This window comes from Paroedura picta, chromosome 9 (assembly GCF_049243985.1).
Source record: "Paroedura picta isolate Pp20150507F chromosome 9, Ppicta_v3.0, whole genome shotgun sequence".
NCBI classification, from domain to species: Eukaryota; Metazoa; Chordata; class Lepidosauria; order Squamata; family Gekkonidae; genus Paroedura; species Paroedura picta.
The window spans coordinates 35,761,102-35,788,916 of record NC_135377.1 but is presented as its reverse complement, the minus strand read 5'-3'; the positions used below and the strand labels follow the sequence as shown (position 1 = coordinate 35,788,916).

The 27,815-nt window shown below is 39.5% G+C and overlaps 1 protein-coding gene across 1 annotated transcript in view; it reads right to left on the bottom strand.

The window, feature by feature from the left end:
• The window catches only part of TOX (thymocyte selection associated high mobility group box), a 235,531-nt gene that overhangs the window by 75,978 nt on the left and 131,738 nt on the right, over positions 1 to 27,815 (bottom strand). Inside the window, exon 3 of the mRNA XM_077352333.1 lies at positions 19,797 to 20,036. Coding sequence (XP_077208448.1) covers positions 19,797 to 20,036 — 240 coding nt within the window. The remainder of the gene's footprint in view (positions 1 to 19,796; positions 20,037 to 27,815) is intronic.

Sequence of the window (27,815 nt, the reverse complement as noted above, 5' to 3'; positions counted from 1 at the left end):
GGTTTTATGACTGCAAGGATATCATCATGCATAGCATGATTTTTGTTCTCTCCTCAAGCCTGATATACTTCTCTGTGACTATTTCCGTACCAGGATTTGCCTCAATGCACCGCTTGTCTAATGGCAGAGCAAATTCCTGGTTCTGCTCGCTGTCGTCACTGGGCTGGGACTATCCCAGGCCTGGCCCAACTCAGGTCCTTGGCTGCCCCACAGCAAGGGAACACAGATAATTCCCTGTTCCCTTTTTTGCCCTGGACAACAATGGGGCCTATGTCAGGTCTGGGAAGTCAGGAAGGAAAGAGTTGGGCTGTCCTGGGCTGGCTCCTTCCCACCTGTGGCCATAAGTACGGCATCCCAGAAAGGACAAAAAATTCCCCAGGGCAGAGATGTCTGGGGCATTTTTAAAAGAATGTGATATTGCACTGTAATACAATACCACAATCTTAAAAATAAAAACCAACGTAGATCCATGCCGCCCTACAGCACGGTGGAACTTCACCACACTGGCTCTCATGTGGGAGCACAAATGCAAGGTGGATGAGGTTAACCAGGCCAAATGCTCTCCTCTGTGGGAGCAAGAAGAAGCGGGGCAGTCTGCCCCAAGGCAAACACCAGGCTGCAGCCCGGCAGCACAACCATTGTGTTGTAAAGGTCTGTAGGATTTCTAAGGGCATTTCAGGCCACCACAAGAGGGGAGTCTGAAAGCTTTGTCCTGTAGGCCCAAGTCCTTGTACTCACAGAAACACTGGCCTAATTCCAACTCAATGAATGTATGCATGCACTACATGTTATATCACAATATACTGCTAAATGTATACATGCCTATTGAACCAAGAATTATAGTGCATTCTGTATATGCACTTTCAGATGTTTATCCTATCTAATGCTGGTACACAGACTTTTGAATGGAACAAACAGTGTTGACCAGCTCTGAGCTAGCAACTGACTTACATGGGACTGAAGGTGACAAAACCTTCTCCCATAATGTTGTCTTTAGTTAAGATAACCTATAGGAACATGCCTTGGACATGAAGCACTCACAGGTGGAACAAACATCTACATTATGGGACTCCCCCAGACAGAAGAGACAGATCTCATGTTTGTCACTGGCAGCCATCTTGTTCCTGCACATAATATGTTTATTTATTTATTTATTTGATTTATATCCTGCCACTCCCCAAGGGCTCGTGGTGGTTTATAATTCATTAAAACCCCAATAAAATCCCATAACAATAAAACAATCTCACATAAAGCCAACAATCAATAAGAGCAGGGGTAGTCAACCTGTGGTCTTCCAGATGTTCATGGACTACAATTCCCATGAGCCCCATGAGCAAATGCTGGCAGGGGCTCATGGGAATTGTAGTCCATGAACATCTGAAGGACCACAAGTTAACTACCCCTGAATAAGAGGATAAAGCGGGGGGGGGGGGAAACTCGTCCTGATTTAGCCCATCTAATACCATCACTAAGGGGAGGGAAAAGAGAATGAGGGGGGGAGGGAGAGGACTGTAATGTTGGGAAAGCACCTTGGTTGCCATTACCGGGTACTACAAATACTAGAAACTGGACAGCTTAACGGGTAGGCTGATGAGAGTCACCTCATGCTGCCAAAAATCTTCAACAACTCGTCCAAAGAGAACCCATAAGGGAGAAAAGAAAACATTTTGCTCTGCTGAGAAAACAAAAGGCAAGGATACAGGTCACTGGAACTCTACTATTGTGTTGGAAGAAAAAACCCAAGCTTGAGGAAAGGGGCTGCGTGCCTCTGGAGCACATGATGGCCTGAGTGGTTAACGCCACTGCATTGGCTCCAGAAAGGGAGAGGCGCCCCCACGGTAGCTTTTAAGCAGGAAAATTTTATTCTGTGGCTAGCCTGTGCAGGGGCAGTCCCAATGTGGGGCTGCACCAAAGATGGAAGATTAACAGATCCACGTACATGGCAGGTACTACTGAACATCTCACACTTTAATCAATGTATCAGATCTTACCATACTGCCAACAAGATGCTATGGTATGCTCCCTTATTTTTCTGTCTCTTCCCATGCATTATGAATGTTTTCTGAACTTCCCCATTTGGTATATGAGTCGCTTCTTCCAGGATATCTGAATAATGTGTATTTTATTACAACTCTGTTATTTATAGCTCAAGGTAATTAACAAGAGAAATAGATATGTTCAACAACATGCTGTATTCAGTAATGTTGTTACTACATTATCTGTTTTGGCCAGACTTCTTCAAATTTGGCTTTGGGAGGTATTTCTGTATCTTTGACTCTATTAGTGTAAATATTTCAGAAATACTTAAAGCCACATCTAGCTATTTCTTTATACTTTTTAGTCTACCATATGACTCATTTCAGGATCTAGCCAATTTTATAAAAGTCTTAGTTTTGATAAACAGATTAAAAGAATCTCAAAGGTGTATTATGTTTGGCTGAAACTTTCATTTGCTTTCTGAGGAACAACATGTATTCAAAAACTTCCAACAGTTTCTCAGTGCAGATGGGCACAGAATGAGAGTTAACACGGATATACTAGAGAATCAACAAGCCCCCACTATATTAATTACAAAAAGGATCTTCAGTGGCTAACCTAAATATTCAACTACAATATGCTGATGCCTCCTCTGATTAAGTAACCTGAACATCTGGGCATGAAAGCCTGGCTCTAAGCCTCTGAATTCTGTACTTCTCAGATCCTTATTTACCAAGCCTTTGCTGCCTTGGGGACCTTAACAGAAAAAAGAGAGAACCTGTCCCTGTCTCTCAGTTAACAATATATTTGTACAATCTCTATTTTAATGATAAGAACGGACTCTAGATTTTGTTCCGTTTTCAATGTAGACCTTTCATCAGTGGTTGTTTCTTATGTGCAGAAAATCACAGCAAAATTACAATCAATGTGAATTCTGTCATGGTACATAAATTAACAAACCCAATTTGCAAAAGAAGCATACCTCCTATGATTTTAAAACTTATCCTAGAAGTTTTTAATATTTCAACCTACAATAAAATATAATCTAAATAATGTTTACCAGCTAGAAAACACATGTAAGGTTATTTAAATTTTTATAGCTCTTGAAAAGTCATTTTACCAACTCAAAGATGTAATCAAAATTCTATGCATATAATACCAGCCTTCAGCTCGCAGGTATATTATTGGTTGAAATATTGAAAACTTCTAGGATAAGTTTGTTAATTTATGTACCATGATGGAATTCACACTGGTTGTAATTTTTCTGTAATTTTCTGCACATAGGATACAACCACTGATGAAAGGTCTACATTGAAAACAGAAAAAAATCTAGAGTCCGTTCTTATCATTAAAATAGAGATTGTACAAATATACTGTTAACTAATTTTGATAGCCTGAGATAGGTTCTCTCTTTTTTCAGTTAAGATATTCATTCAGAACTGCCTGTTTTTTCGTGTTGGCCTTGGGATCCTATCTGGGTGGAAAGGCAGCACAGAAATGTTTTGAATAAATAAAACACAAAAAATAAATAAAACACAAACTAATTTTTGATATAAGTGGCCAGATCCTCTATTTTTGTTTACAAAGTCTTTGGGTCATTGATCATGGCAGCCTTAAGGTAGTATTCCTGACCATTCCCCATAGTAAAATTCTCCCTGAGATCATTATCTGAGGTACATCCCCTTCACCTCTAAATCGACACCTTAGGTTAGTGACCAGGTTTAATGTTTATAACTGCAATGCAATTAAAACAATATCATGAGAAGTCTATGAATTAGGTTTTATATTCATTTTAGAAATTCCACAAGTTAAATTGGAAGACCTGATGACTGAACACTATGACTTGTTGAACCTCCAGTTGGCCATTGTGTGAGACAGGATGCTGGACTACAGGTCTGATTCAGTAGGACTCTTTTATCATTTTTGTTTAGCAGCTAACATCAATTGAGATCCACTAGCATGGGCTATCAGACATGAAGAGTAATAAAACTCCATATATCTATGACACATGAGATCAATCAATTCTTTGAAATACTATAGGTAAACTAGGGTTGCAAGTTTCCTTTATAGATCTACAAATTAGTCTTTATATTTTAAAATTTGAAGCTCATTATTTTGTGTATTCCAATTCAGGTTTTTCTGTACAAAAACATATTTCCCTGACTAAGATTAAATAATGCAGTAAACATGCAACATGATAAATAATGTTATGGTTAGCAAAGCACTGGCTTCTTCAAAAGGCAGGTTACAAACATCTATCTTACTGTGAGAAAAAACAACGGAACAGCAAATTAGTGTGAAATAACTTCATCTAGAGACAATATTATTAATAAACTAGAGCTGACAGAATAATATATCTGCAACACCTTAAATATTAATACAATACTGTTTAAATGGAATTCTTGTGTTGGTTCACAGAGTTAATAGAGGGTTAGTACTAAACATAGGAATTTTATTTGTGATTCATTGTAACTATATATATATTTGCTTAGATTGATAGTTCTAGGGGGGTAGCTGTGTTGGTCTGCAGCAAAACAGCTAGATTTGTGTAGACACTTAAAGACCAACAAGAGTTGGGTGTATAAATTTCTGAGAGCTAAAATTCCTTTCACCATATACAAATTACAATGAAGATTCTTGAGTTCCTAATCCCAGTCAGAAGGTGAGAGGGGCCTTACAAAGAAGGAATTCAGGATGCAGAGTTATAATGCAGACTGTAATCAGCTTGATTAGAGCAGAGGAAAAATGCTTAGGGATAGAAAGTTAGTATTTTAAGTGAGATAAGGATCCAGTGTCTCTGTTTAGCCCTTGGAGGTCCATTACTCTCAATTTTTGAACAAACTCAAATTCAGAAATTCAGAACAATGAACAAGTTCCCCCTCCAGACATAAGATTCTTATTTTATCTCAGATGGTAACCCCCCCCCCAAGCTCTTGTATTCTAATCAAGCAGATTGCAATGTACATTGTATGTCTGCATCCCAAGTTTCTTCTTTGCAAAAGCCCTCCTACCTTCTGAATGGAATATAAGGACTCAGATCTCAATTCCAACTTGTCTTTGAAGACAGGAACATTGACTGTCTCTTGTAAGTCTCTAAATTGCTACAGGACACAAATGAAACATCTAACTTTTCAGTGTTTGGCATAACCATTTCCTGTCCATTGGACAGCTATGCTACTGCACTGCAGCAAAAAAACACAAGAACAGTTCTATGAAATCTTAAAGACTGAACTGTTTACTGCAGCATAAGCTTTTATGATTGATCTCACTGTGAGAGATCCAGTAAATATGAATTTTTATTGCATCATATGGAGTGGATTCAAACCCTTGACAGTTTTTAAGGTCCGACACGGCTTCTGAGTCCCCCCCCCCCGAGTCTGAATATCTTCTTTCAATCTTTGCTGTGAAATGCCATATTTTATTTCTACACATTCACCATTAGCAACAGTCTCCAAGATGATGTTGCCATATTTAATGGGTACAACAACTTATGTGTGCTCCATATATGTTGCAAGGTGTAATTGTAAATATTCGTCCCTTCAATGTCAAGAGCAGCTTTAAAGACATAGGTAAAGATAGTGACCTGGATAGGCCAGGCTAGTTCGATCTCATTGGTCTTGGCTAGTATTTAGATGGGAGACCCCCAAAGAATACAAGAGTTATGATGTGAAGGCAGGTTATGGCAAATCTATGGGGTCACCATCAGACAGCTGTGACTTGATGCAAAAACAACAATAACAACAACAAGAGAAGGATCATGAACTTGAATGAAGAGGAAGGAGTGAAGCTGTTCTGCCCCCTTGTGCCCTATCTTAAAGGTCGGCAAAGCATTCTGAAACTTCTGCTCCTGAATAGCCTTGCACCAGCAGGAACTGAAGCAAGGGTGTTTTGCTTACCTAGTATCTATTCAAGGGTGCTTGCCCCATACAGGATTCCTTTGTGTAGCTTTCACAAAGACTGTCTGTAGCAATCCAAATTGCTACTGCCAGGGCAGATAGAACCAGACTACCGGATGGGATGGGGGGGGGGGAGCCTATTTATAGATTATATTTATACATATCCCATTACCGCTTTTAGTAGGAAACTGCCCAAAATCAATACTTTACATGCTATGATTTAGCAGATGTAACTGAAACAAAGCATGCCAGATGTTGGTGATTATACAATACACACACACTTTGTCTCTCTTTCCCCTACAATGCTGCTGCAAAGTAAAAACATGCTTTCAACACAAAAGTAAACAGTACAGAATGATTAATAGGCATGGCTGTGTCTGGGCCTTCACAGAGACTAAGGTACCATATAACTTAAAGTAAAATCAGATTTTTCTTATGTCAAACAGCCAGCATTCATGTTTATCACAGAGTGACTTAATGTTCAACTTTGCTCTCTACCCCAAACTAGAAGTTCACCTTCAGTGCTACCTAATGTCATTCTTAATTAGAAATAAGCAATGACATGTCTGGTAACGAGATTTTATTTTTCTTACTTCAAAGAGGCTACCTAGAATTGTGTGGTGTTTTTACTTTGAAGAAAATGTCTTTTATCACTTATTTTAGTACAACACATTAAAATCAAATATCTCCTGTAGCAAACCAATTCAAGTCTCTGGAACTCAAATAATTTTCTAATAAAAAATGCATGAGACAAATAAATGCACTTTATGTTCCACAAGAAAAGGCAGTTTCAACAGGCTAATGCTCAGAGAAAATTCATTTTATCAACCAGCCATTTCATTCTGTGGTGCTGTTACAAGCTCCTTCCAGTTGCTAGGCAACCATAATTCATAGTACCTTTTAATGGATACTCTGCTTCTGCTGAGAACATTAAGGTGAAGAGAATAAATGCCTTGGGTGAATCTTGAAATCTTTCATTATGCATGTCATTCTATTTTTGTAATGCTATAATGCTGAAATGTTTCTGTGGCAGGCAACTGAGTTGTGGTAATTGCATATTCCACTCATATATGTTTTGTAAGCAGAGCAGCACGTACTTGTCTAAAATGAGTTATTTCAAACATGATTGAAATAGGACTTTTCTACTACTAAAGGCAGTAAATAAGTCCAAAAGGGAAAAAATGAAAACAAATCTAAGAGAAGGTTTTCAGATTTCCAGTAAGGATCATATCACATTGCAATCTAACAGGTTTGGGATTTATTATAATACAAGAAAAAAATGAAACCTGAAAGAAGAAGCCTTTGTTGCCCAACTATTTTGTCCATTTTTCCTTCTTCTTGTGTCTGTCTCTATTATTACCTAGATGGGTACAGCTCAGTGCAACTGTTACAGTGCAGAAAGCTGTAGGGGAATTTCAGTTTTAATGTTTTGTACTTTTATCTGCCTATGACTCTAAAATGACTAGATAAGTACCATATTAACCCCAAGTCTGTTAAGTGCAAAAACCAAAATACAAAGATCTAAGTTCTGTCCACACAAGTCTGCCTTGAATTTTGTTTCTTAAGCAGCAACTTCCACCACCATTCCTTGCATGGCAAAGCACCTTGAAATGATGGGAACTGCTGTTTGAAATGGTTAAGAGCAAGCAGAAACAAAACCTGGTAAATGTGTGATATAATAGTTCAGAGTAAACTTTGGTTTAACTAGACAGTGGATCGTAATGGAACTCAAAAAGAAATAGTAACACCCAGCTTTGTGGCTCCTGAATTAGTAATATGATAATAGGGACATGGATAGGCCGCATTATCTCCATAAACACATCCAACATACTTTCACTGGAAGCCAGCAGAGTCTTCAGCCTGGACTTCTAACAGTTCATTACAAATCTCTTCTCAGCCAAGTGAATTAATTACCCTTGAGTAATGCATTGTACTGGACCTACCTTCTACTTAAGCAATGATGAAAGTAACAGAAACCAGAGCACATTAATTAACAATCTTCATTCAGTTTAATCATCACAGTCCTTATGTATACTAAAAGCAAAAAAATATTAAGATGTTTACCCTTGATATGATTTAAAGCTTGCACCATATATATTTAAATAAAGTTTACAATCATGAATCTGACAAAATGAGATGGTTGGCAGGCCTGTTCTCACCTTCCACTCTCCATCTGTTCAGCAAGAATCAAAATATGCTTATTTGAAATAACTGAAATAAAGCCAATGTCCAGGATCCAGATAATTATCTACACAGCAGTTTCCCATATAACAAATACAGGAAAAAGAAAGGAGTAGGCATACTAAGAGAATTAAAGGCTAAGACATTTAAAGATGTCTTGCAGAGAAGAAAATACAGAAAATGATAGAAGTCAGGTAAGAAATATCTGTTTTCAAATAAACCAGGAAAAATGGAAATATGTATATATCACCACTCTGGCTGGAATCAACATAAATCAGGTGACAGAAGGGGGGCATTTGATGCATGGGTGCTTTAAAATCATTGATGGATCCACACATGGGGATTGTGCCAGACAGGAAAATCCAGGAAATAAATACATACGATAATCTAATAAACAACTATGTCTCTTCTCAATGAGGCAAAGTAGGCTAATATAAGAAATAATGAATTACAATAACTGGAGTTTGTTATAATATTCTGATCTCTTTTAAAAATATTTTGTGGTTCTGTCCAGAAAATCACTGGATTTCACTTGGCCCTCCTTTTCCAGCTTCAGAAAAAGTACTAACTGATGCCATATCTAATATACTCCTTTCTTGTAAGCAGATGGGTCAATGAAAGAACTTCATAGGACTACCTACTATTAAATTACACTTGTGTCCAGGCAATTTATATAATCTTGCCAAAGTCAAGATTTAAAATGTAAAGGACATTGATTAAACTGGAGTAACACCTCTTGTGGCGCAGAGTGGTAAGGCAGCCATCTGAAAGCTTTGCCCATGAGGCTGGGAGTTCAATCCCAGCAGCCGGCTCAAGGTTGACTCAGCCTTCCATCCTTCCGAGGTCGGTAAAATGAGTACCCAGCTTGCTGGGGGGTAAATGGTAATGACTGGGGAAGGCACTGGCAAACCACCCCATATTGAGTCTGCCATGAAAACGCTGGAGGGCGTCACCCCAAGGGTCAGATATGACCCGGTGCTTGCACAGGGGATACCTTTACCTTTACCTTTTTTAACAGATCACTTACACTGATATAATTTAATTAATACCACTGGCCCTATTCTACTGTGCCTATTTGTTAGGGATGCCAGCCTCTAGGTGAGATTTGGGGATCTCTTGGAATTACAGGTAAACTCCAGACTAGATTGAACAGTTCCCCAGGAGAAAATGGATGCTTTGGAGGTGGATTCTATTGATTGTACCCCACTAACATCCCTGTGTTCTCTGGGCTCCATCCCCAAATCTACAATACTGTTAGAACCTGGATCAGTTAAGCCTATCTCCCCACCCCATTGCTTATTTATTGATCTCTGAATAGGGAGGTTTCCCTCAGTCCCCAAGGCTAGTAGCCTTTGACAGTCCATCCAAGGGGGGGCAACCCTACTTAGCTTCTGATATCTGATGAAATCAAGTTATTCTGAACCATTTAGGTCAGGGATTATTTCTCTTAGGATAGGAAGGGATATATTAAACATCTTTCATTCTCCCAAACCAGTTTGCGGTGACAAAGTTTTCTTTTGTGATCCAAAATTAAGATGTCAAATCTATCATTTCTATATTGTCTAAACACATACATAAGTTGGGTTTTTTTGTTTCTATTTATTTATTTAAAACTTTTTTATTCCATCTTTCTATCCACATAGGAACCTCAAGGTAGTGAACATCAAACATGAAAACAATTCAAAATAAAAAAAATTAAAATTAAGTATATATACAATCCTTAAATTAACATGTAACACCAAAAAAACAGGAAGTAGGCCAATAACAGTTATCAGGGGTATGCCAAAAAGAACAAAAAAGTGTTCACCTTCTACTGGAATGGGTTCCAAAGTTAGGCTCCATGATAAAGAAGGCCTAAACTTGGGTTGCCACCATTTTAGCCTCAGGTAGCAGGGGCACCCAAATCAGGGCCTCCGAAGATGTATGTAGTAGCAAGAATAAAGAACAATACTATAACATCTCTCTTTATTAAGATAATACCAAGAAACTTGACGTATAACCAGAAAAATATTATTAACTCATATAGCCTTTTTTCTCTTGAAGAAAAATGTACTTGAGAATAACCTCAATAAATTCCTCAAAAACTGTGCCCACTACAGTTTTTATTTGTTTTTAAACAAATGTTAGTTGGTTTAAAAATGTTTTTCAACTATTATAATATAATGTTACCGTGTTTTTAATTTTTAGTCTATGCTGAAAGCCTTCCTAGGTCCTGTGTTAATACTAGAAAACAGGGGTTAAAATTTACCTAAATAAACAAAAAGATCTGTTTTGATATATTTCCGTTCTATTCTTCCAAGAAACTCAGAGTTGGCACACACAATTCTCCCTTCTTGTGAGAATCAAGAACCTGTTAATTAGGTCAGATTGTAACAGTATGACTGATCCAAGGTCACCCTATGACATTCATGAAGAATTGAGTAGGGACATTCCCAGGCTTCACCCAAAACCTCATCCCCTATACTACATTGGTTCTATATTAATATAAATACATGTTCAGAATGTTATTCTGGACATTGTTTCCTGAGGTCTGAATAAACTGCCTTTGTTCTATTAAAAAGGAGGGGGGAGATCCTATTAGTCTTGAGTAAAACAGATTAAATGCCAAATTGGATGGAACCTACTTTTGCAAGATAAATCTGGGACATATCAAGAAAATTGAATGTTTCATTTGGTTAGTTTTGCATGTTCCAGTGTATGGATCAAAAGGATTTAACATAGGCAAGTGGCATTTTCAAGTGCATTATAAGGCACAAAGGGTGGATGCTCAATATTATTTATCAAAGAATGAAAAGAACAGTAATAAAGCCCCAACCAGAGGAAGGTCACAATCAATAACATCATTGCAAATAAAGAGGAAGCATCAAATGCAAATTACTGTTTGCTGGAGAATTTTAATGGAGTTTAACGTCACATTATAAAATGTTTAATTGTAACCTGATTAAATGAAAAAAGTCCTACTGATGGCAATTACAATCTGTCAAATAGCATATTTATTTACAGTTTAGTTTCTAAAGCTGTAACATTAAAAAGGAACTCTCTTCAGCTTGTCAACAAACTATAATTATTGTGTATCCTTCTGTCAGTTGTTGCATAAAACTTTTGGTCCTTAAATGGATCTAATTATATCTACATCAACATTTTTATAAATGTTTGGCTTCTCTTTCCCCTTAATCTCTACAAAATATCTCCTAAGAAAAGAACAAAAAAACATCTTTTATTAACACCAAGCATTTTTAAAAGTATTTTTATTTATTTCCCTGTATTCTTGGGGCAGAAAACAGATGTTCTAACAAGCATAACAACATTTTTTTTCACCACATAGGCTTCCTAACCTTCTCAATTCCTGTATTCTCACATTTGCTACAAATATGATATATTTTGGAGGAGTCACAATTTTTTATATTTTTATAGTCTGGATTTGGTGGGGGATTTTGGTAGGATTTTGGGGGCAGGTTGCCTTTTACAAATTAAGTTTATTTTTCTAAAATGTTGTCTCAGGCTACACTATTTCTGGCATGCAGCATCTGGGATAGGGCATGTAGTTCCATTTGGAATTACATCAGAGAAATTTTTGGTTATATTTTTACTGAGAACTTGGTGATTGCAAAGTGCAAACATGTCACAATCAATTTACGGTGAACACATTAGTAAAATCAAATATCTAGATGTGGTAATAAAGGCTTCAGGTTCTAATACAGTCCACTGTCATTTTGAAGCCAAACATGCAGAAAGATCTATTTATAATAACTCAGATTTTTTTGATCTAAGGAGGGCATTATGTCCCTGGAGCCTTAAGGCTATATCATGCTAAAACTTTTCCTCAATTACTTTATGGCATTTATTCAGGCATTGCAAAATCTAGTTTGTTCCACTCAGACAAACTATAATCCAAATTTCTCCTGACAATAATTCAGGTTCCTCTGTGTATCGCTACTCAACCATGTCCATTCACAGTCCAGGCCCTGTGTACCTGAGAGACCTTTCTACCTATGCCCCCTGAACAGCACTTTGCTTTGCAGATTCCAATAAGTTGGTGGTCCCTGGTCCAAAGAAATACATCAGGCCTCCCTAGAGTTAGAACGTTCTCTGTCTTGGCACCTATGTGGTAGAATGAGCTTACAGAGCAGATTTGGGCCCTGACAGAGCTAGCACAGTTCCGCAGGGCCTGCAGGACTGAGCTCTTCCACCAAGTTTATAATTGGGGCCAGTGAAACAACAGCATCTACTGCCCCCCCCCACCAAGATGTCCCCTGACTGCAGTCTAGCTCTGGGAGATCTGATGACTACCCAAAGCGGTACTGCTGATGCTGATACTGTTGCTGTTGTTGTTAGGTGCGAAGTCGTGTCCGACCCATCGTGACCCCATGGACAATGATCCTCTAGCATTCCCCGGAGTCCATTTAAGTTTGCATCAACTGCTTCAGTGACTCCACCCACCCACCTAATTCTCTGTCGTCCCCTTCTTCTTTTGCCCTCAATCGCTCCCAGCATTAGGCTCTTCTCCAGGGAGTCCTTCCGTCTCATAAGGTGGCCAAAGTATTTCAGTTTCATCTTCAGGATCTGGCCTTTTAAGGAAGATCTTCAGAATCTGGCCTTCTAAGCTATTGCTGACACTAACTTAAATTGTTGCTTCAATTTAATTCTAAATTTAATTTTCCATGTTAAATTTTTAGAAACTTTGTTAAATATTTTATTTTATTATTATGATGTTCTAATATGATGTATTGTACACTGCCCTGAAGTGGCTTGCTGGGAGGGCGGTATAGTAAAGGTAAAGGTATCCCCTGTGCAAGCACCGAGTCATGTCTGACCCTTGGGGTGACGCCCTCTAGCGTTTTCATGACAGACTAAATACGGGGTGGTTTGCCAGTGCCTTCCCCAGTCATGACCGTTAACCCCCCAGCAAGCTGGGTACTCATTTTACCGACCTCGGAAGGATGGAAGGCTGAGTCAACCTTGAGCCGGCTGCTGGGATCGAACTCCCAGCCTCATGGGCAAAGCTTTCAGACGGCTGCCTTACCACTCTGCGCCACAAGAGGCTCTGGGGAGGGCGGTATAGAAATGAAATAAATAATTAAGAAAATAATGCTTGGCTACTTCTGGATACAGATAATATGAAAATGGAGTTGAGGATATCTGTACAATCTGTCTTAAGATAAAGGCATCACAAAAAGGTCTATGTCCCCCGATTACTGAAGACCCTTTCTTACCTAGGTGGATCATAGTCCCTAACGGTAAACTGTTGAGGTTTGGCTTGACTCCTAGAATTCTTTTATCGCTAAATTTGGAACAGGTGAGATTCATTGTAAGACAGATATGGAGTGGCAGCGTGATTTAGCGTTGTTCACTAACTTTGTGTCATACACTAAATCTAGGTATATTATAGCCACAGTGGCATACCTCTATCACCTCAGTGTCTACCTATCTAGACATGTATACACCTTAATACAGCACTTCCATCAGCCATACTAGAAAGTAAATTTTAAAAATTCCATTTGTAGAGACTTCGCCCATGTGCAACAGGAGAGGTGAAGCATTTGGAACATGTCTTTTTTCACTATACCTTCTCTAACATCTGAAGAGATAAGATGAGCGCAAGAATCTTATCTCTTCAGATGTTATAGAAGATATAGTGAAAAAAGACATGTTCCAAATGCTTCACCTCTCCTGTTGCACATGGGCGAAGTCTCTACAAATGGAATTTTTAAAATTGTTCAGATTGTTCAGATGCCATCTGCATAAATCATTAATAGAGGAAGATCCTTGCACAATGAGACCGATTATGTACTGCAGCGGCTGCGCCAGGCCACTGCCAGGTCCTTGTGGCCACTGTCCCATCAGTGTGGTGGTGAGAGAACACCCCGACCAACTCCGTGGCTCCATGAAGGTGACAGGGGCGTTTGGTATCCCTGCAGGGACACCATAGGCCAGGTGCCTTCCATTATTCACAGGGCTGGTCCAGCAGGGCCATGGATGACTCCAGCGGCATCAAAGGGAACATGGAAATATCCACATTCGCTTAACACGGGCCATCTGAGGTACTGGGTCGGGCCAGGGCTGGATGGCGTCATCGTTGGCATTGTCATTGTCATGCGCAATCAGGGATTATCCCTGCTTCCCTGCCACTGCCTTTCTGCCCTGTGCATAATCGGTCTGAGACACATGGCAAAGTTCTGCGCACATGTGTACCATTTTCACACTAATTATTCCAAATGAGATGGAGTGTGGGAATTGAGTTCTAAAATTATACTTAATCTACCCATTGCTATTATTTTACTATTTTTATTTGATCTGTGGTCTCTGACCATAATAATAAATGAATCTCAGTTTTCAAGACTAGAAACAAACAGTGGTGGTTTGCCATTGCCTGCCTCTGTGTAGCTACCCTGGACTTCCCTGATGGTCTCCCATCCAAGTACTAACCAGGGGAGAAAGGTAGAATAGCCATTAAAACATAAGAACAGACCAGCAGTGCACCTTGATCAGCACCTCTTTCACTCAGTGGCCAACCAAGTTAACTTGAAGGACCAATGAACAGGGCACAGAGACTAAGGTCTTCTCCTGGTATTTGTTGCCTCTAAATATGGAGCTTCCCTTTAGTCACCCTGCCTAGTAATTTTTTGATGGACATATCTTCCATTCATCTGTATAACCCCCTTTTACAGCAGTCTAAGTTCTTGACCATCACAACATTCACTAGCAATGAACACAAATGAATTACTTATTGTATATTAGCATTTATTTTGTTTATTTTGAATTGATTGTCTAACAACTTCACTGGCTAGTTCCAAGTGCTAATATTATGGAAGAGGGGGAAAAAGTTATCTCTATCTACTAGTCCATCACATATATAAGTTTAAAAACCTCTATCATATCCTACTCAGTTAAGATAGCACAGTAAACATGGTCTATATATAAACTATGGTTTGATCAATTCCCAGTTAGTTGCGGCATATGAAGGAATATAATCAACAGGATGAAGTTTGTTGGTTGGCCCAAGGCTAGTATTTAAAAATAGTGGCATTTTTTATTTATTCATTTTATTTATTGTTTTATTTATTACCCGCCACTCTCAGCATGCCGGCTCGTGGAGGGTTACATAACAGTCCAATACAGTAAAATCCCCAATTAAAACCCTGTTAAAACTCATATCTTTATAAAAAATCAACAATACAGTATAGATGCCAGTAAAATAACAAAGCCCTCCCTATCACAGAAAACTACCAGCCAGGATGGCGAGTGAGTGCGTCAACTGGCCGTGCCAATAAAAGAGCCTAGCGGGGCCCTTCAAAATATATTTTTCCACCCTTAACATTTTTATTTTAAGTTAACAAAAATAAATAATAAATATTGCATTAAGATATATACCAACAATGACCATTTCTATGTGATGGAGCTCATACATTCTTTATTCATTAGCAGGTACCACATTACAATCTGATTTTGAACAGCAAAAGGCAGAACTGCAAGGCAGCTTCTGATGTGGCACCTGGAAACTGTCATTCAGAAAATAAATGTTATGTGGAATAAAATCCTACATATAAAACTGGATGAGGGTCAAAAGTGCAGTAACAGTTGCCATTCAGCAGCAATTCCTCTCATAAGATTTACTAGCGACTATCAATTTTCAGACAAGAAACAGATTTACATGGTATAGGAACAGAAAGTAGAGTAGGTGTTCCATTTCCTTCATTGTCTGGTGTAAGGTACCCTCTCATGGGTTTTCTTATAAAAATAACAGTTAACTACTCTTGGGTTGATCCAGTGGTACTTAATGTTAGTTAATTATTCAAAGCCTTTATTTTGTACTGGGTGATGGAAGAATATCTCGAGAATGATCTCCTCATGAATAAGATCCATTTTATTTTTAAAGATTACTTCTATTATTCGGTATTTAATAATTAGACAATAGCACCCATTCTTTCATGTCCTACAGACCTTTTGCTCTGTAATACTCTAATGTATTGAATACATTATGTAAAATGAAATACATGACTGTGAACAGAATTCAGAAAAAGCAACAATGGCCTGTAATCATATTTCCTGTTTAGTTCTGAAGATGGCATTATTCAAGATGCTGGAAGACTCATCCATAATTGCAGCAGTTTAGAAATACTGCTGTAATGTAACTGAATTTTCTGATGTGCTATATTTCCTGCAGACCCAAAGAAACATTTTCGCTTTAGTGTCACGCGTTCTGTATTCTACCTACTGATGCAATCACTGTCAAAACACTTGTTTAGTAGCCCTTAGAATTCAAAGTGTGCTTTGAATATATGCTAAAAGAGATAATGAACCCACATTATGTCAGCTTTTGTTGCCAGTACAAAAAAAGAGCTTTTGGGAAATAAATCACTTTTACAGACTTTTAGTGTCTTTCCTACTTTTAACTGCACAGTTTAAAATTTAAAGCACTCTGAGAGAGTGAAATCCATCTTATCTTTTCTTTATTTTTCAAAATATGCCATAATGTTTAAGATGGTGTACTTTATTTTAATTGCCATGCATATAACAGACATCTAACATAGATTTTTTTAATGTAAAAATTTTAGTCTTGGATTCTTCCTTTGACAAATAACCAACATCAATGAATGCAGTCTTTTCTCAATACTTTCCAATAAGTGCTACATTGAGTAGCTTTGGAATTGCTATCTCAGGCTACATAAAGAAAAAGGACAAAAGAGGAATCAGGTGACCTGCAGAAAAAGAAAGATGATAGATTCAGGAGTTAGGTCAGGATGAGGGTAAGCTTTGTTTAAGAGCAAAGGATCTGAGATGTACAAGGGGGAGGGCTAACAGAACACAGGTACTGAATGGGCAGCAGAGAAAATGTTTCATTGAAAATGGTTTCAGGCTGGGATGTGAGGAAGATGTAGGGTAAAACTCTATATAGTAGTCAGCTGCTAGTAGCTTCTCTTACTCTCAGTATCTCTAAAGACAGATTCAGGTGGGTAACCATATTGGTTTGAAGTAGCAGAACAAGGCTTGAGTCCAATGGCACATTTAAGACATACAATGTTTATTCAAGGTGTGAGCTTTTGTGTGCATGCATTGTATGAGAAAATGTGCATGTACACGAAAGCTCAAACCTTGAATAAAACATTTTAGGTCTTAAAGGTGCCATTGGACTCAAATGTTGTTCTCAGTGTCCCTGCCCACAAGCATTTGTTAGTTCTACACCCTTACAGCCAACACCATTCATATTAAGCCTTAGAATAGAACTACTACTATGGTGGCTCTGCATCATGTAGGCCAGAAATAAGAGTAGAGGTGAAAATACAGCCTGGATCCCCCCATACCATGCCACAGCTTCTGCAGACCCCCTTCACAGCTCCCACGAACCCCCAGGGGTCTATGGACCTCTGGTTGGGAACCCCCAGTTTAGAAGGTGGAATGGAATGGAGCAGCCTATATTTTCAGGGGGGTTATGTACACCAATTGATGCAGGACTTGACTCTGAACTGGCAGACATTCTTGTTGAAAACTACAGAGACTTCATTCTCTGGGATATATAATACCTGGCAGAACAACTGCAATTGTAGCTTTGATGAACTTGATAATAAGATAAGCAAAAAATTGTTATGTTAAAAGCACACTAAGGATCCCTCTCATTTGTTTAACTGCACTGAGCACTGTTTAAAGAGAGCAGTTCATATGATAACTTTACAGGCACATACTTCATTGACTGAAGCACAATGCTCTCTTGAACAATAGTAATATATATGTGAATGCCATATTCTTATTCTGATATAATGAGGTCATAATCTAGCATGCACTTACTTAGAGAAAGGAATCATTTCAAGCCTTAATCGGTTGTATCATTTCTACATTGCATAGTGCCTATAGCCATGATACTATATCAGAACACATATGAAATGGAAAGAAGGAGGCCGCACTGCAATATGTTAAAGAGCTGGGGAAGCAGCTGTTTATAACATGTTTTGCATTTATCATTTCCTCATTGCAGAACTATGAGCTGCTGTACCCTGTATCTTGGACACGAAGAAAAGAGGAATGAAAAGAGAGGGAGGGAAATAAAGAGAGACTGCAAGTTGCATCGGAATTTAGGTTATGCCATGGAACTACCCACAAATGCCTGGTAGAACCTATGAGCCACAATTGGGGTTACAAGGGCTAGTTCATTCACATTTTAATGGGATACCAATAACAATTATAAAACATTTCAGAAAGAGAGAGAGAGAGAGAGAGAGAGAGAGAGAGAGCAAGAGCAGTAGAGACAAAACAAGAAAAAAGCATTTGATATTTTAAGTGAGACACTCACAGGGATTTTAAACTTTCTACAATATTACAGAAAACACACTTCTAGATACTGAATACAAAGAAGTTTATGCTTTAGAAGAAAACTGACACAATAGCTATTAGTTATATTTTTAAAGCACTGGGTTGGACTCAATAATAACATGAAAAAAGATGTGCCAGTCTCAAATAGATCACTATGCTTCATTTTAAACCAAATTGGGAGTTGTTCAACAGACAACATATTCCTAGGGCTTTTGTTCACCCTTGAGTTATAAGTTTCTCTATCCTGTTCTACCCTAAGACTCCAAAAGAAGCTTGACTAGTTATACCACTTGGCCTTTAGATATTTTCTCTTCCTTCAGTTACCCAGTTTGATAACTACAAGCGCTCAAAGTTCTTTTGTTCCCTTTTCTTTTCAAGAGGCAGATATGAAACTTTGGCACTTAAGAGAACACTTAGCTTCCAAACTCTAACCTTAGTACAGAAGAGGTCAAGTCAATGAAACACTGCTGGAGCACTTTATTGAAGAGCCAAGTGCTACCCTTATCTTCTTCAGGTACTTTTACAGTGGTGGTTATGTCCCTTCATGTAATTCAGATCACTTTCCTTTATGTAAAGCTAGGGTAATTTTCTTCATTCTTAAGTTGAAATATAAGCAAGCTGAATTAGTTCTCAGAATGACTTGTCAGCCTAATAGAAAAGAACATCTATGGCACAACTCTGACCCGCAGTCTAATAAAAATAAAATTCAAATGTACAATCTGATTCTCAACTCTATCAGTACATGAAATACTAGAATAAAAAGCATGTGGAAAAATAAAGAGCAAGAAAATCAATACTAGGTCTGTGATATACAAATGTTCCAATGTGGAGATAACTCCTCTATGAAGCAAACATAGAAAAAGATAGTTGCTTAGGCTCATCTATTCCACTTAATATTTCTGAAAAGGCCTTGGAGGAGGAGCATGTCTCATGGCTTAAATGCCACTCAGCACTTAACACAGTCAGGGCAGATGTCCTGCTCCTGAGTGCCTCTTCCTCCAAGAGGCTTGCCTGTCTGTCCAGCGGCCAGCCAATCAACTTCCAACCCCCACCCCCTCCTCCTTCCACTTCCCTCTGAGGCTTGGAGGCTGCAGATCCCTGCTGTGTGAGAGCTGCCCCTACCTGTTAGCTCCCTAACAGCTGCCTACAGGCTTTCCAAGTCCTGGGGGGAGGGAGAGGCTGTCCACAGAGTTCTTCCACTCCATCCCCATAACCAAGCGCCCGTTGTCTTCCTGAATGCAACAGGTTTGGCTCCTAGTATCATATAAAGTGAAGGAACTCACTTTATGTGAATACAGGTTTACTGGACACTAGATATAATCCTTCCCAAAGCTGTACTGGTGAACCACAGTAGTACATCCCAAAGACCAAAAGATATGGGATGTCATAGTACACAAAGCGGACTCTTGAAATATACTGGAAATATAAATGGCTTACCACTGAGAGTGAATTTGAAAGCAGTGTCCCATCTTGTCCAAGCATATTGGAGACCGTGATTTCAGGTAGGTCCATGTTTTGTGGATGAAAAGGAAGTAGGCCATTATGGTTGACTGGGTGACACAAAGGATAACCAGATTCTGTGTCATTCAAATGTACCAGTGAATGTTCAGGTAATGAAGGAGGAGTGATGGGAGGTATGTTAAAATCTTCACTTTCAAGGCTTGGACCAGGAAAAGACTGTAGAAAGATCAAAGGTAATATATCAATTAAAATGTCATGAATGTGAGCTTTAAGATAGAACAGGATTTAAAATATCAACTAAATAAAAGCACTGAGACCCTCAAACAAATAACCCTATCCCATCCCCAACACTATACATAGCATTTAGCAGTAGGTTGCACAAGAGAAACCATTTTAAACACTCATATGTTATAATAAAGGATTTTTTTCTACTGTTTGGAATAAAATTGCCTCAAAGGCATAAAACCTTTGATATTTTCACAGCTTCCATTAGATGTTTTTTCTCCCCCCAGTGGCTGAATTCAAGAGCCCCATTACATTTTTCTAAGAGTCTTCATTGGGCTGAATGCCTTTTTCATGGGAAATGGAAAGAGGAATGCAATTTATAAAATTAACATTGGATCAAAAAGACCTCATAAGACTTTCTTACCACTCAAAAGCAAAAATAATAGAAGGAGGAAAGAAATCTTGTTCTTGTGTGTTGCTCTAAGGTGTACAAAAAACTAATACATTCACTCTGCTGTACTAGAAGCAACAAATTGACCTAGAAATAGAAGGTATGAAAATACAGTATGGCCTTGATTCAGCAATATACATGCCCAGGGTATATATGGCAATTCTTTTTGCCTATGTGCTGGTTAAAACATCTGGTGATATCATCAATCACCCATTGCCTATCATCGGTTCTGGGAGAATAAGATGACTAGATTTATCTAGAGATACTATCAAATCTCCTTTCCCTGCTGCAATGACTTCATAACGCACTTTCAATTGTGCATATCCTTCGTGTAAATCAAACCAGTGAATCTTTATTTTCGATGTTACCTTGCATCACATTTGCATATGAAATATACAATTTTTTCAGCATTAAACATTACATACTTTATACATAATTTCTGATTCATACTTCTGATGCCGTATGGAACATTCAAAAGGCTCCAGAGCGAGCCCCACCTATGCCTGGAGGCTTAGGACCTTCAACTTGTGGGGATAGGGGGAGTCTGGCAGCCAAAGGAAACTGTGGGCCTTCACCTTACAGCTGTCTGTGATGTGAAGGAGGGATCTGGCAGTCCTTGAAGCCTCCTGTCCCAGGAAGGCAGGCGCTCACCCCCCCCCCCATCCCTTTCCAAGCTGCCAATTTGCACTGGAAGCTGGGTTGATATTTAAAGGATCTGTGGCTGTTGACTTTCCCTGCACTTGAGGAGTACAGCCCTTTTGGCTTTTCCCGTGCTTTTGAAGAACAACCCCTTTAGAAGCATGTGCACTGGTTTGGTGTGTGAGGGGGGGGCCTCTTGGTTAATGCCCTCTCCTTTTTGCTCCTGACTACTCAGGTAAAGAGGGCTTCTAGGAGTGACAGGGTTGGTCTGCCCCAGCACACAATTTGCATGATGGTTTTTCTCCTTCAGTTTTCCCTTCACTCCCTTCCCCATGACTCCACCAACTCCTGCCAGGCTGCCTGTATTCCCTTTCCTTCCCAGAGGCCTTCCCAGCAATTGATTCCTTCTCCTTGCCTCTCACTTTAAAAGGGTCAATTCTCCCAGCTCCTGTAAGAAGATTCCTTCACTCTGTCTGCATCTGTCTACAAGTCCCAGCACCCCCTGTTCTCTCCCTGCCTTCATGTGTGTGTGTGTGTGTGTGTGTGTTTGAGCAAATGCAAGGCTTTCCTCTGTTTCCCTCCCTGCCTCTGTCTGTATCCAAGTGATTGCTATCACTGCCTCTGCTTCTTTTCCCACCTGTGTGTGTGTCTCTCTGTCCAAACAGAACAAATTTGGAAGGCAGTGGCACCTTTAAGACCAGCAAAGTTTTATTCTCTGTATGAGTTTCTGTCTGCAGACACACTTCCTCAGATACTGTGTCCAAACAATTGCCATTGCTGCCTCTGCTTCCCTCCATGCCTTTCTCTGGCTCTCTCTCTGAGCAAGTGCCAGGACACATGGAACTCACTCCCCTCGGAAGGTGTGTGTGGGGGGTCTTTTTAGGGCCGCACTGCTGATGGCTTTTGCTGCCCTCTACGAATAGAGCCATTTTGGCTTTTCCCGCACTTACAGTATGTAGCCCCATGTGCATCAGCCATTGCTATGGAGGGAGAGTCTCTGGGATAATGCCCACTACTTTTCGTGTACTCCTGAATCCTCAGGTAAAGAGGGCTTCTAGAGGCAACAGGGCTGGTCTGAACAGGTGTGGGGAAGGCACACTTTGTGCCGAAGTGTGCCTTCCCCACAAGGGAACATTGAGATACCGCAAGCCCCTACCTAGCGTCCAATACATTCCTGACTGCACAAGGCTTTACTTCCAGTAATATGAATAAACGATATACATTATATGTATACACTAACATATACGTACATGTAAGCTGCATATAAATAGCATATAATTGCAAAAAGAGAAAACAAATCACTAATACTAACAATCAATGTGAACTGAACTATTACAAAATATGGAAACCAAAGTCAACCAAAAAGCATATATTCCCTTTCTAAACAACAACAAGAAAGTATGCTATGAGCTGACCATCAAATTGAAGCTGCCTCCTGGTTCCCAATAAGGTGGCAGAAACAATGCACATAGTCCCAATAACTGAATGGAACCTTTTAACAAGCCATTTACACTCTTGCTGCCCAATCTGTGCGAAACTAAGTACTTTTATATACACATGACTTTCACATATTTGTAACCACATCCTAAATGAAATTTGAAATAAACAGACATACAACTCTGTGTAAAGCCATTCACCAATATGATAATTTGATTGTATGGCTTCTGATTTGTACATTAGCTGGTGGTGTTAACTGGGCAGATGGTAAATGACTAAGACAAGTAAAATTTTTGTAAACAATAGAAACCTAATTGAGTTATGCTGAATATTAGTATAATGATAGCAATTGTTTAAAATTGATTTTTTAAAAAATAGACAAATTAATCTCCAACTGTTCTTTGTTCTTGGTCTAACTGTCCTTTGTTCTTCTGTGAATTATCTAAACTATATTGTGGTGGAGGTGGGATAGCTTTTGATATTACAGCAGCACTCTAAGAAAGTTGTGCCTCAAGTCACATTGACTTAACTGCTGAAAATCAAAGAGGCAAAGGACAAAAGAACTATCAATTCCTTAAAGCAGTGGTCCCCAACCTTTTTATCACCGGGGACCACTCAACGCCTTTTACTGAAGTCCGGTGGGGGGGTGGTAGTTTACTCCTCTACTCTCAACCACTGCCCTAGCGCTCTCTGATCGCTATGGTAATGTTTAAACATCCCTTCAAAGTAAGATACAGACACGCCACAACAATGAACATAAGGAACATTTTATTTTCATGGAAATTTTAACTCATGAGAAGGCATCCGTCGGGGCCCACCTCCAATTAGTCGAAGGACCACATGTGGTCTGCAGCCCACAGGTTGGGGATCGCTACCTTAAAGTATTCAAATAAAGCAAAGAAGGAAATCTGTTGGCTGGTTAATAAATGTATTTCATAAGTCATAATGTTCTTATTGTCGTTTATCAATCCAAAGTATGTGAGTAGTAATCAAAACGGGATCCCAGGTAAGGTTGCCATTTTCAACAGGAAACCTTCCTCAGTGATTACTTCCTCAGTATGGTGATTGCTTTACACAGTAAGTAATGCATAATAAGCTATCTCAAGGTATCACTTGGGCTACAGCTTACAGTACATTGGGGTACATTCATAGGTACTGTGGTGCTGGCAGCCCTGCAGGGTTCACTCAATACACAATTGGGTCACAGTGATGATGGCAGATCAAAGTTGAGCCCTTACAGGAGACCACTTGCCACCTGTCCGTCATGGCTGCTCAAATAGGGTGACTGACGGATAAGAGGCCCTTTGAGGGAGATTGTCAACTTCTCCCTAACATTGGGTGAGTTCCCTGAAGTGCTAAAGGAGGCAGTGGTTTGTTCTTTTCTGAAAAAAATATCGCCGGGATCCATGGGACCCCACCAGCTACCAGCCAGTTTTGCATCTTGCATTCCTGGGAAAGGTGGTTGAAAAGGCCATCACAGACCAGGTCCTAGCATTCTTGGAGGAAACTTTGGTCCTAGACCCATACTAGTAAGGCTTCTGCTCAGGCCATGGGGTGGTGACTGCACTGGTCACTCTGATGGATGTTCTTTGGCGCTAGCTGGATTGGGGCAGTTCAGCTACCCCCATACTTTTAGATCTGTCGGCTGCATTTGATGTGGTTGACCAGGAGCTGTTAGCCCACTGCCAAAACCAGGACTGGGATTAGGGGGACAGCCTTATAGTGGCTGACCTCCTTTCTTAAGAACTGAACACAGAGGGTTGCAGTGGGGGAAGAGCTATCTGACCACAATGGAGTGCCACCAGGGGTGATACTCTCCCCTACACTTTTTAATGTCTATCAGCACAGCCGGGCTGAAGTGTCACCAATATGTGGATGGTGCCAAGCTCTATATCCTGATGGATAGATGGACTCTCCCCCGGAAACATTTGCCAGATGTTTGGAAACAGTGTATGGAGGGCTCAAGAAGACTTGTCTGAAGTTCTACCCTTACAAGACAGAGGTCCTGTAGCTGGGCAGAAGGGGACAATATCATGAAGCGTTCTTCCCCTGCCTGGATGGGGTGTAGTTAATCTTCAGCCAGGAATTTGGGGGTTATCTTTGATGCCTTCTGTAACTTGCTCTTCAAGGGCTTTCCCTTGTCTCTGACCCGGAAATTGCAATTGGTACAAAACGCAGCTTCTAGGGTCCTCACAAGCTCATCTTGTGAGGGCCCATGTCCAGCCTGATGAGGCAGCTGCATTGGTTACCAGTTGGCTTCCAGATCAGGTTCAACATATTGGTTTTAACCTTAAGACTATACACAGCCTGGGTCCCACTTATCTGAGGGATCAGTTATCCCCTTATGTCCCCACAGGGCTCTTTGCTCTGCGGGTATGAATCTGCTGGTTGTCCCCAGCCCCTGTGAGGCAGACCAAGCCTCGACCAGGGCCAGGGACTTTTTGGTCCTGGCCCCAACCTGGTGGAATGAGTTCCCAAAAGAGCAGAGGGCTCTGATGGAGCTATGTGTAATGCAGGACTTGTAAGATGGAGCTCGTCCACCAGTCATTTGGTTGATGATGGGCTAGAAAGATCATGTCCCTTCTCTCTAGCCCCCCAGGCCAGACACCACCAGTGAATATCCTCTGGAGCAATGGTGACTGCTATGGCAGGGCTGAAGAGATGGTACAGGGGACACTGAAGATTGTTGTGAAAAATTGTTATCGCTGTCAATATTAGTTTATGTACTGGGGTTTTATGTGGTTTTAATGTTTTTATGTAAACCGCCACAAGCTGGTCAGGCCAAGTGGTAGTCAAAAATATAAATATAATAATAATAATAAAAGTATAATCCAATATGGCAATGACAACTCCAAATACCTGCTTTTTAAAGGGGAAAATAAAGATTCAGGAGGTTCTTCATGGAATTCCCAGATTTATGTGCACTTTGACTGTCAGGATGAAGTACTTGGAAAGTACTACCTGCTTACTAATAATCCAGTATTCTGTTTGTGATGTTATGTATGATAAATTAGGCCACAAACAGTCAAAAGACAGAACTGATGAAAGACAGGGATTCCATATAACTTTTCTTTTAATAGATCCCTTTGCGGAAGGGTAATTTCTAATCAATGTATGGAAGAAAGCATATTTGTGTTAGTTTCTGAGTGTATATGTTCATAAAGAAAAACATGTCATGTTAAGAAAGGCCCTCTTGTAGCAGGAGATGGTCATCCCAGTTCTATAAACCCTCTATCTCCTTCAAGTTTCTTATATGCTATATGAAAAGAACTTCTCTTTCACTCTGTAGTTCAAGCTCAGAGGACTGGGATAAAATCCACTGTGTCCAATGAAGTAGACTTTATCAGCTTCATCTGCAGTCTTTCTGATATATGGCTTTCAGGTTTAATTTGGGCACTTTCTTGTAAATCAGGATTTGACATTTGTCTTAATGAGACAGTGATTCTCACCCAAAGACCATATCTCTTGCTGAATGAGAACAAACAAGTGACCTCAAGTTTCCTTCTTACAGATGAAATAGAAGGATAACCCCACTAATGCTTAACAACTCCATGTGAGAAAAGAGAAAGAACAGGAAAACCTTCCAGCTAAGATCTTTTTAAAGACGGCTTTTGTCAGAAGTCAAATCAAACTGATTATCTTAATGCTTCTCAACAAGTTTTCTCTATAATTAGATCATCCTTTCCATGCCAAACTCTTCAATAACGGAGCTATCATTATATTTTGATTTTGATTTGCTGGGCATATATTTATACTTAATTGCTATGATTTCATTCTCAAATGCATTGATGACAATCAGGATGCCATTTTACTGCTGCTATGTGTATATAATTATTACATATTAACTTCACTTAACACCATATAGACAAATTATTCTCAAATACTGCAACTACTTTGAACTGTTATTGATAACCTTTTTCAGGATAGTTATTTTTCCTTAAGTATATGTTTAACCAAATTTTTAAAATAAAGTGGGGGAGTCAGTGGGTTAGGTCCAAGCTTAAGGCTCCCATGAATGGAATGGACCTCTCCTGTCAGTTCCTGCACACCGATCTCCACAAAATGCTGCTCCTGAGAGCTAGGAGATACCGAAAAAATGATGGGGTATATGTGTTTGTCTGCTGATGGAAGAAAGAACTGGTGGAAATTACCAAAATAGACTGGATTCAAGCCAGTAATAAGCAAATGAATACTGGGCTTAATAAATGCATACTGAAAGAACAAAACATTTAGAGGTCCTTGGTGTGAGACTGGGGTGGTACAAACATGTACTTATTTTTGCTAGTGAGGCACTGTAAGGCACATAATTTATGAATCCATTAAGGAAGATAAAATACTAATTTTAGGTAACAGAACAATATCTGTTTACAGTATTCTTAGAAGATGCATTAATTTATCTTTAATATCTGTTTACAGTATTCTTAGAAGATACATTAATTTATCTTTAATATCTGTTTACAGTATTCTTAGAAGATGCATTAATTTATTTTTAATAGCATTATAAGGTAAAGGTAAAGGTATCCCCTGTGCAAGCACCGAGTCATGTCTGACCCTTGGGGTGACGCCCTCCAGTGTTTTCATGGCAGACTCAGTACAAGGTGGTTTACCAGTGCCTTCCCCAGTCATTACCGTTTACCCCCCAGCAAGCTGGGTACTCATTTTACCAACCTTGGAAGGATGGAAGGCTGAGTCAACCTTGAGCTGCTGCTGGGATTGAACTCCCAGCCCCATGGGCAGAGCTTTCAGGCTGCATGTCTGCTACCTTACCACTCTGCGCCACAAGAGGCTCATTGCATTATACCGGTATCCAATTTAAACACAGCTTTACACACTCTGCCAGCTAAGCAAGAGTCTGAAGTATAAAGCTAAACAGAGTTGTAAAAGATGTCCTTACACTTTGTTGCTGAAATAAAGAGTATGACTTCTAACCCTACCTTTCCTCTTTGGGTTTTCATGGAAATTGTCTTGCTTACTTTGTTACTGTTTGTTTAGTGCTTAATCTAAAGCTAACTACCTGATTGCAACTGACAGTTTGCTAGCATTCTGCAGATAGAAAATGGTGGATTATCTACTTCAAATTATTAAGGATTATTAAGAATTTTAGCAGGTATAATTAAAATTGATCAATTGATGAAAACTACAGCTCAATTCAAAAATCAATGACCAGTTCTCAATACCCTGAATACTGAGTATTGTATTCTGTGTCCAATTACACAGAGCTTTCAATTGAATTAGCATACATG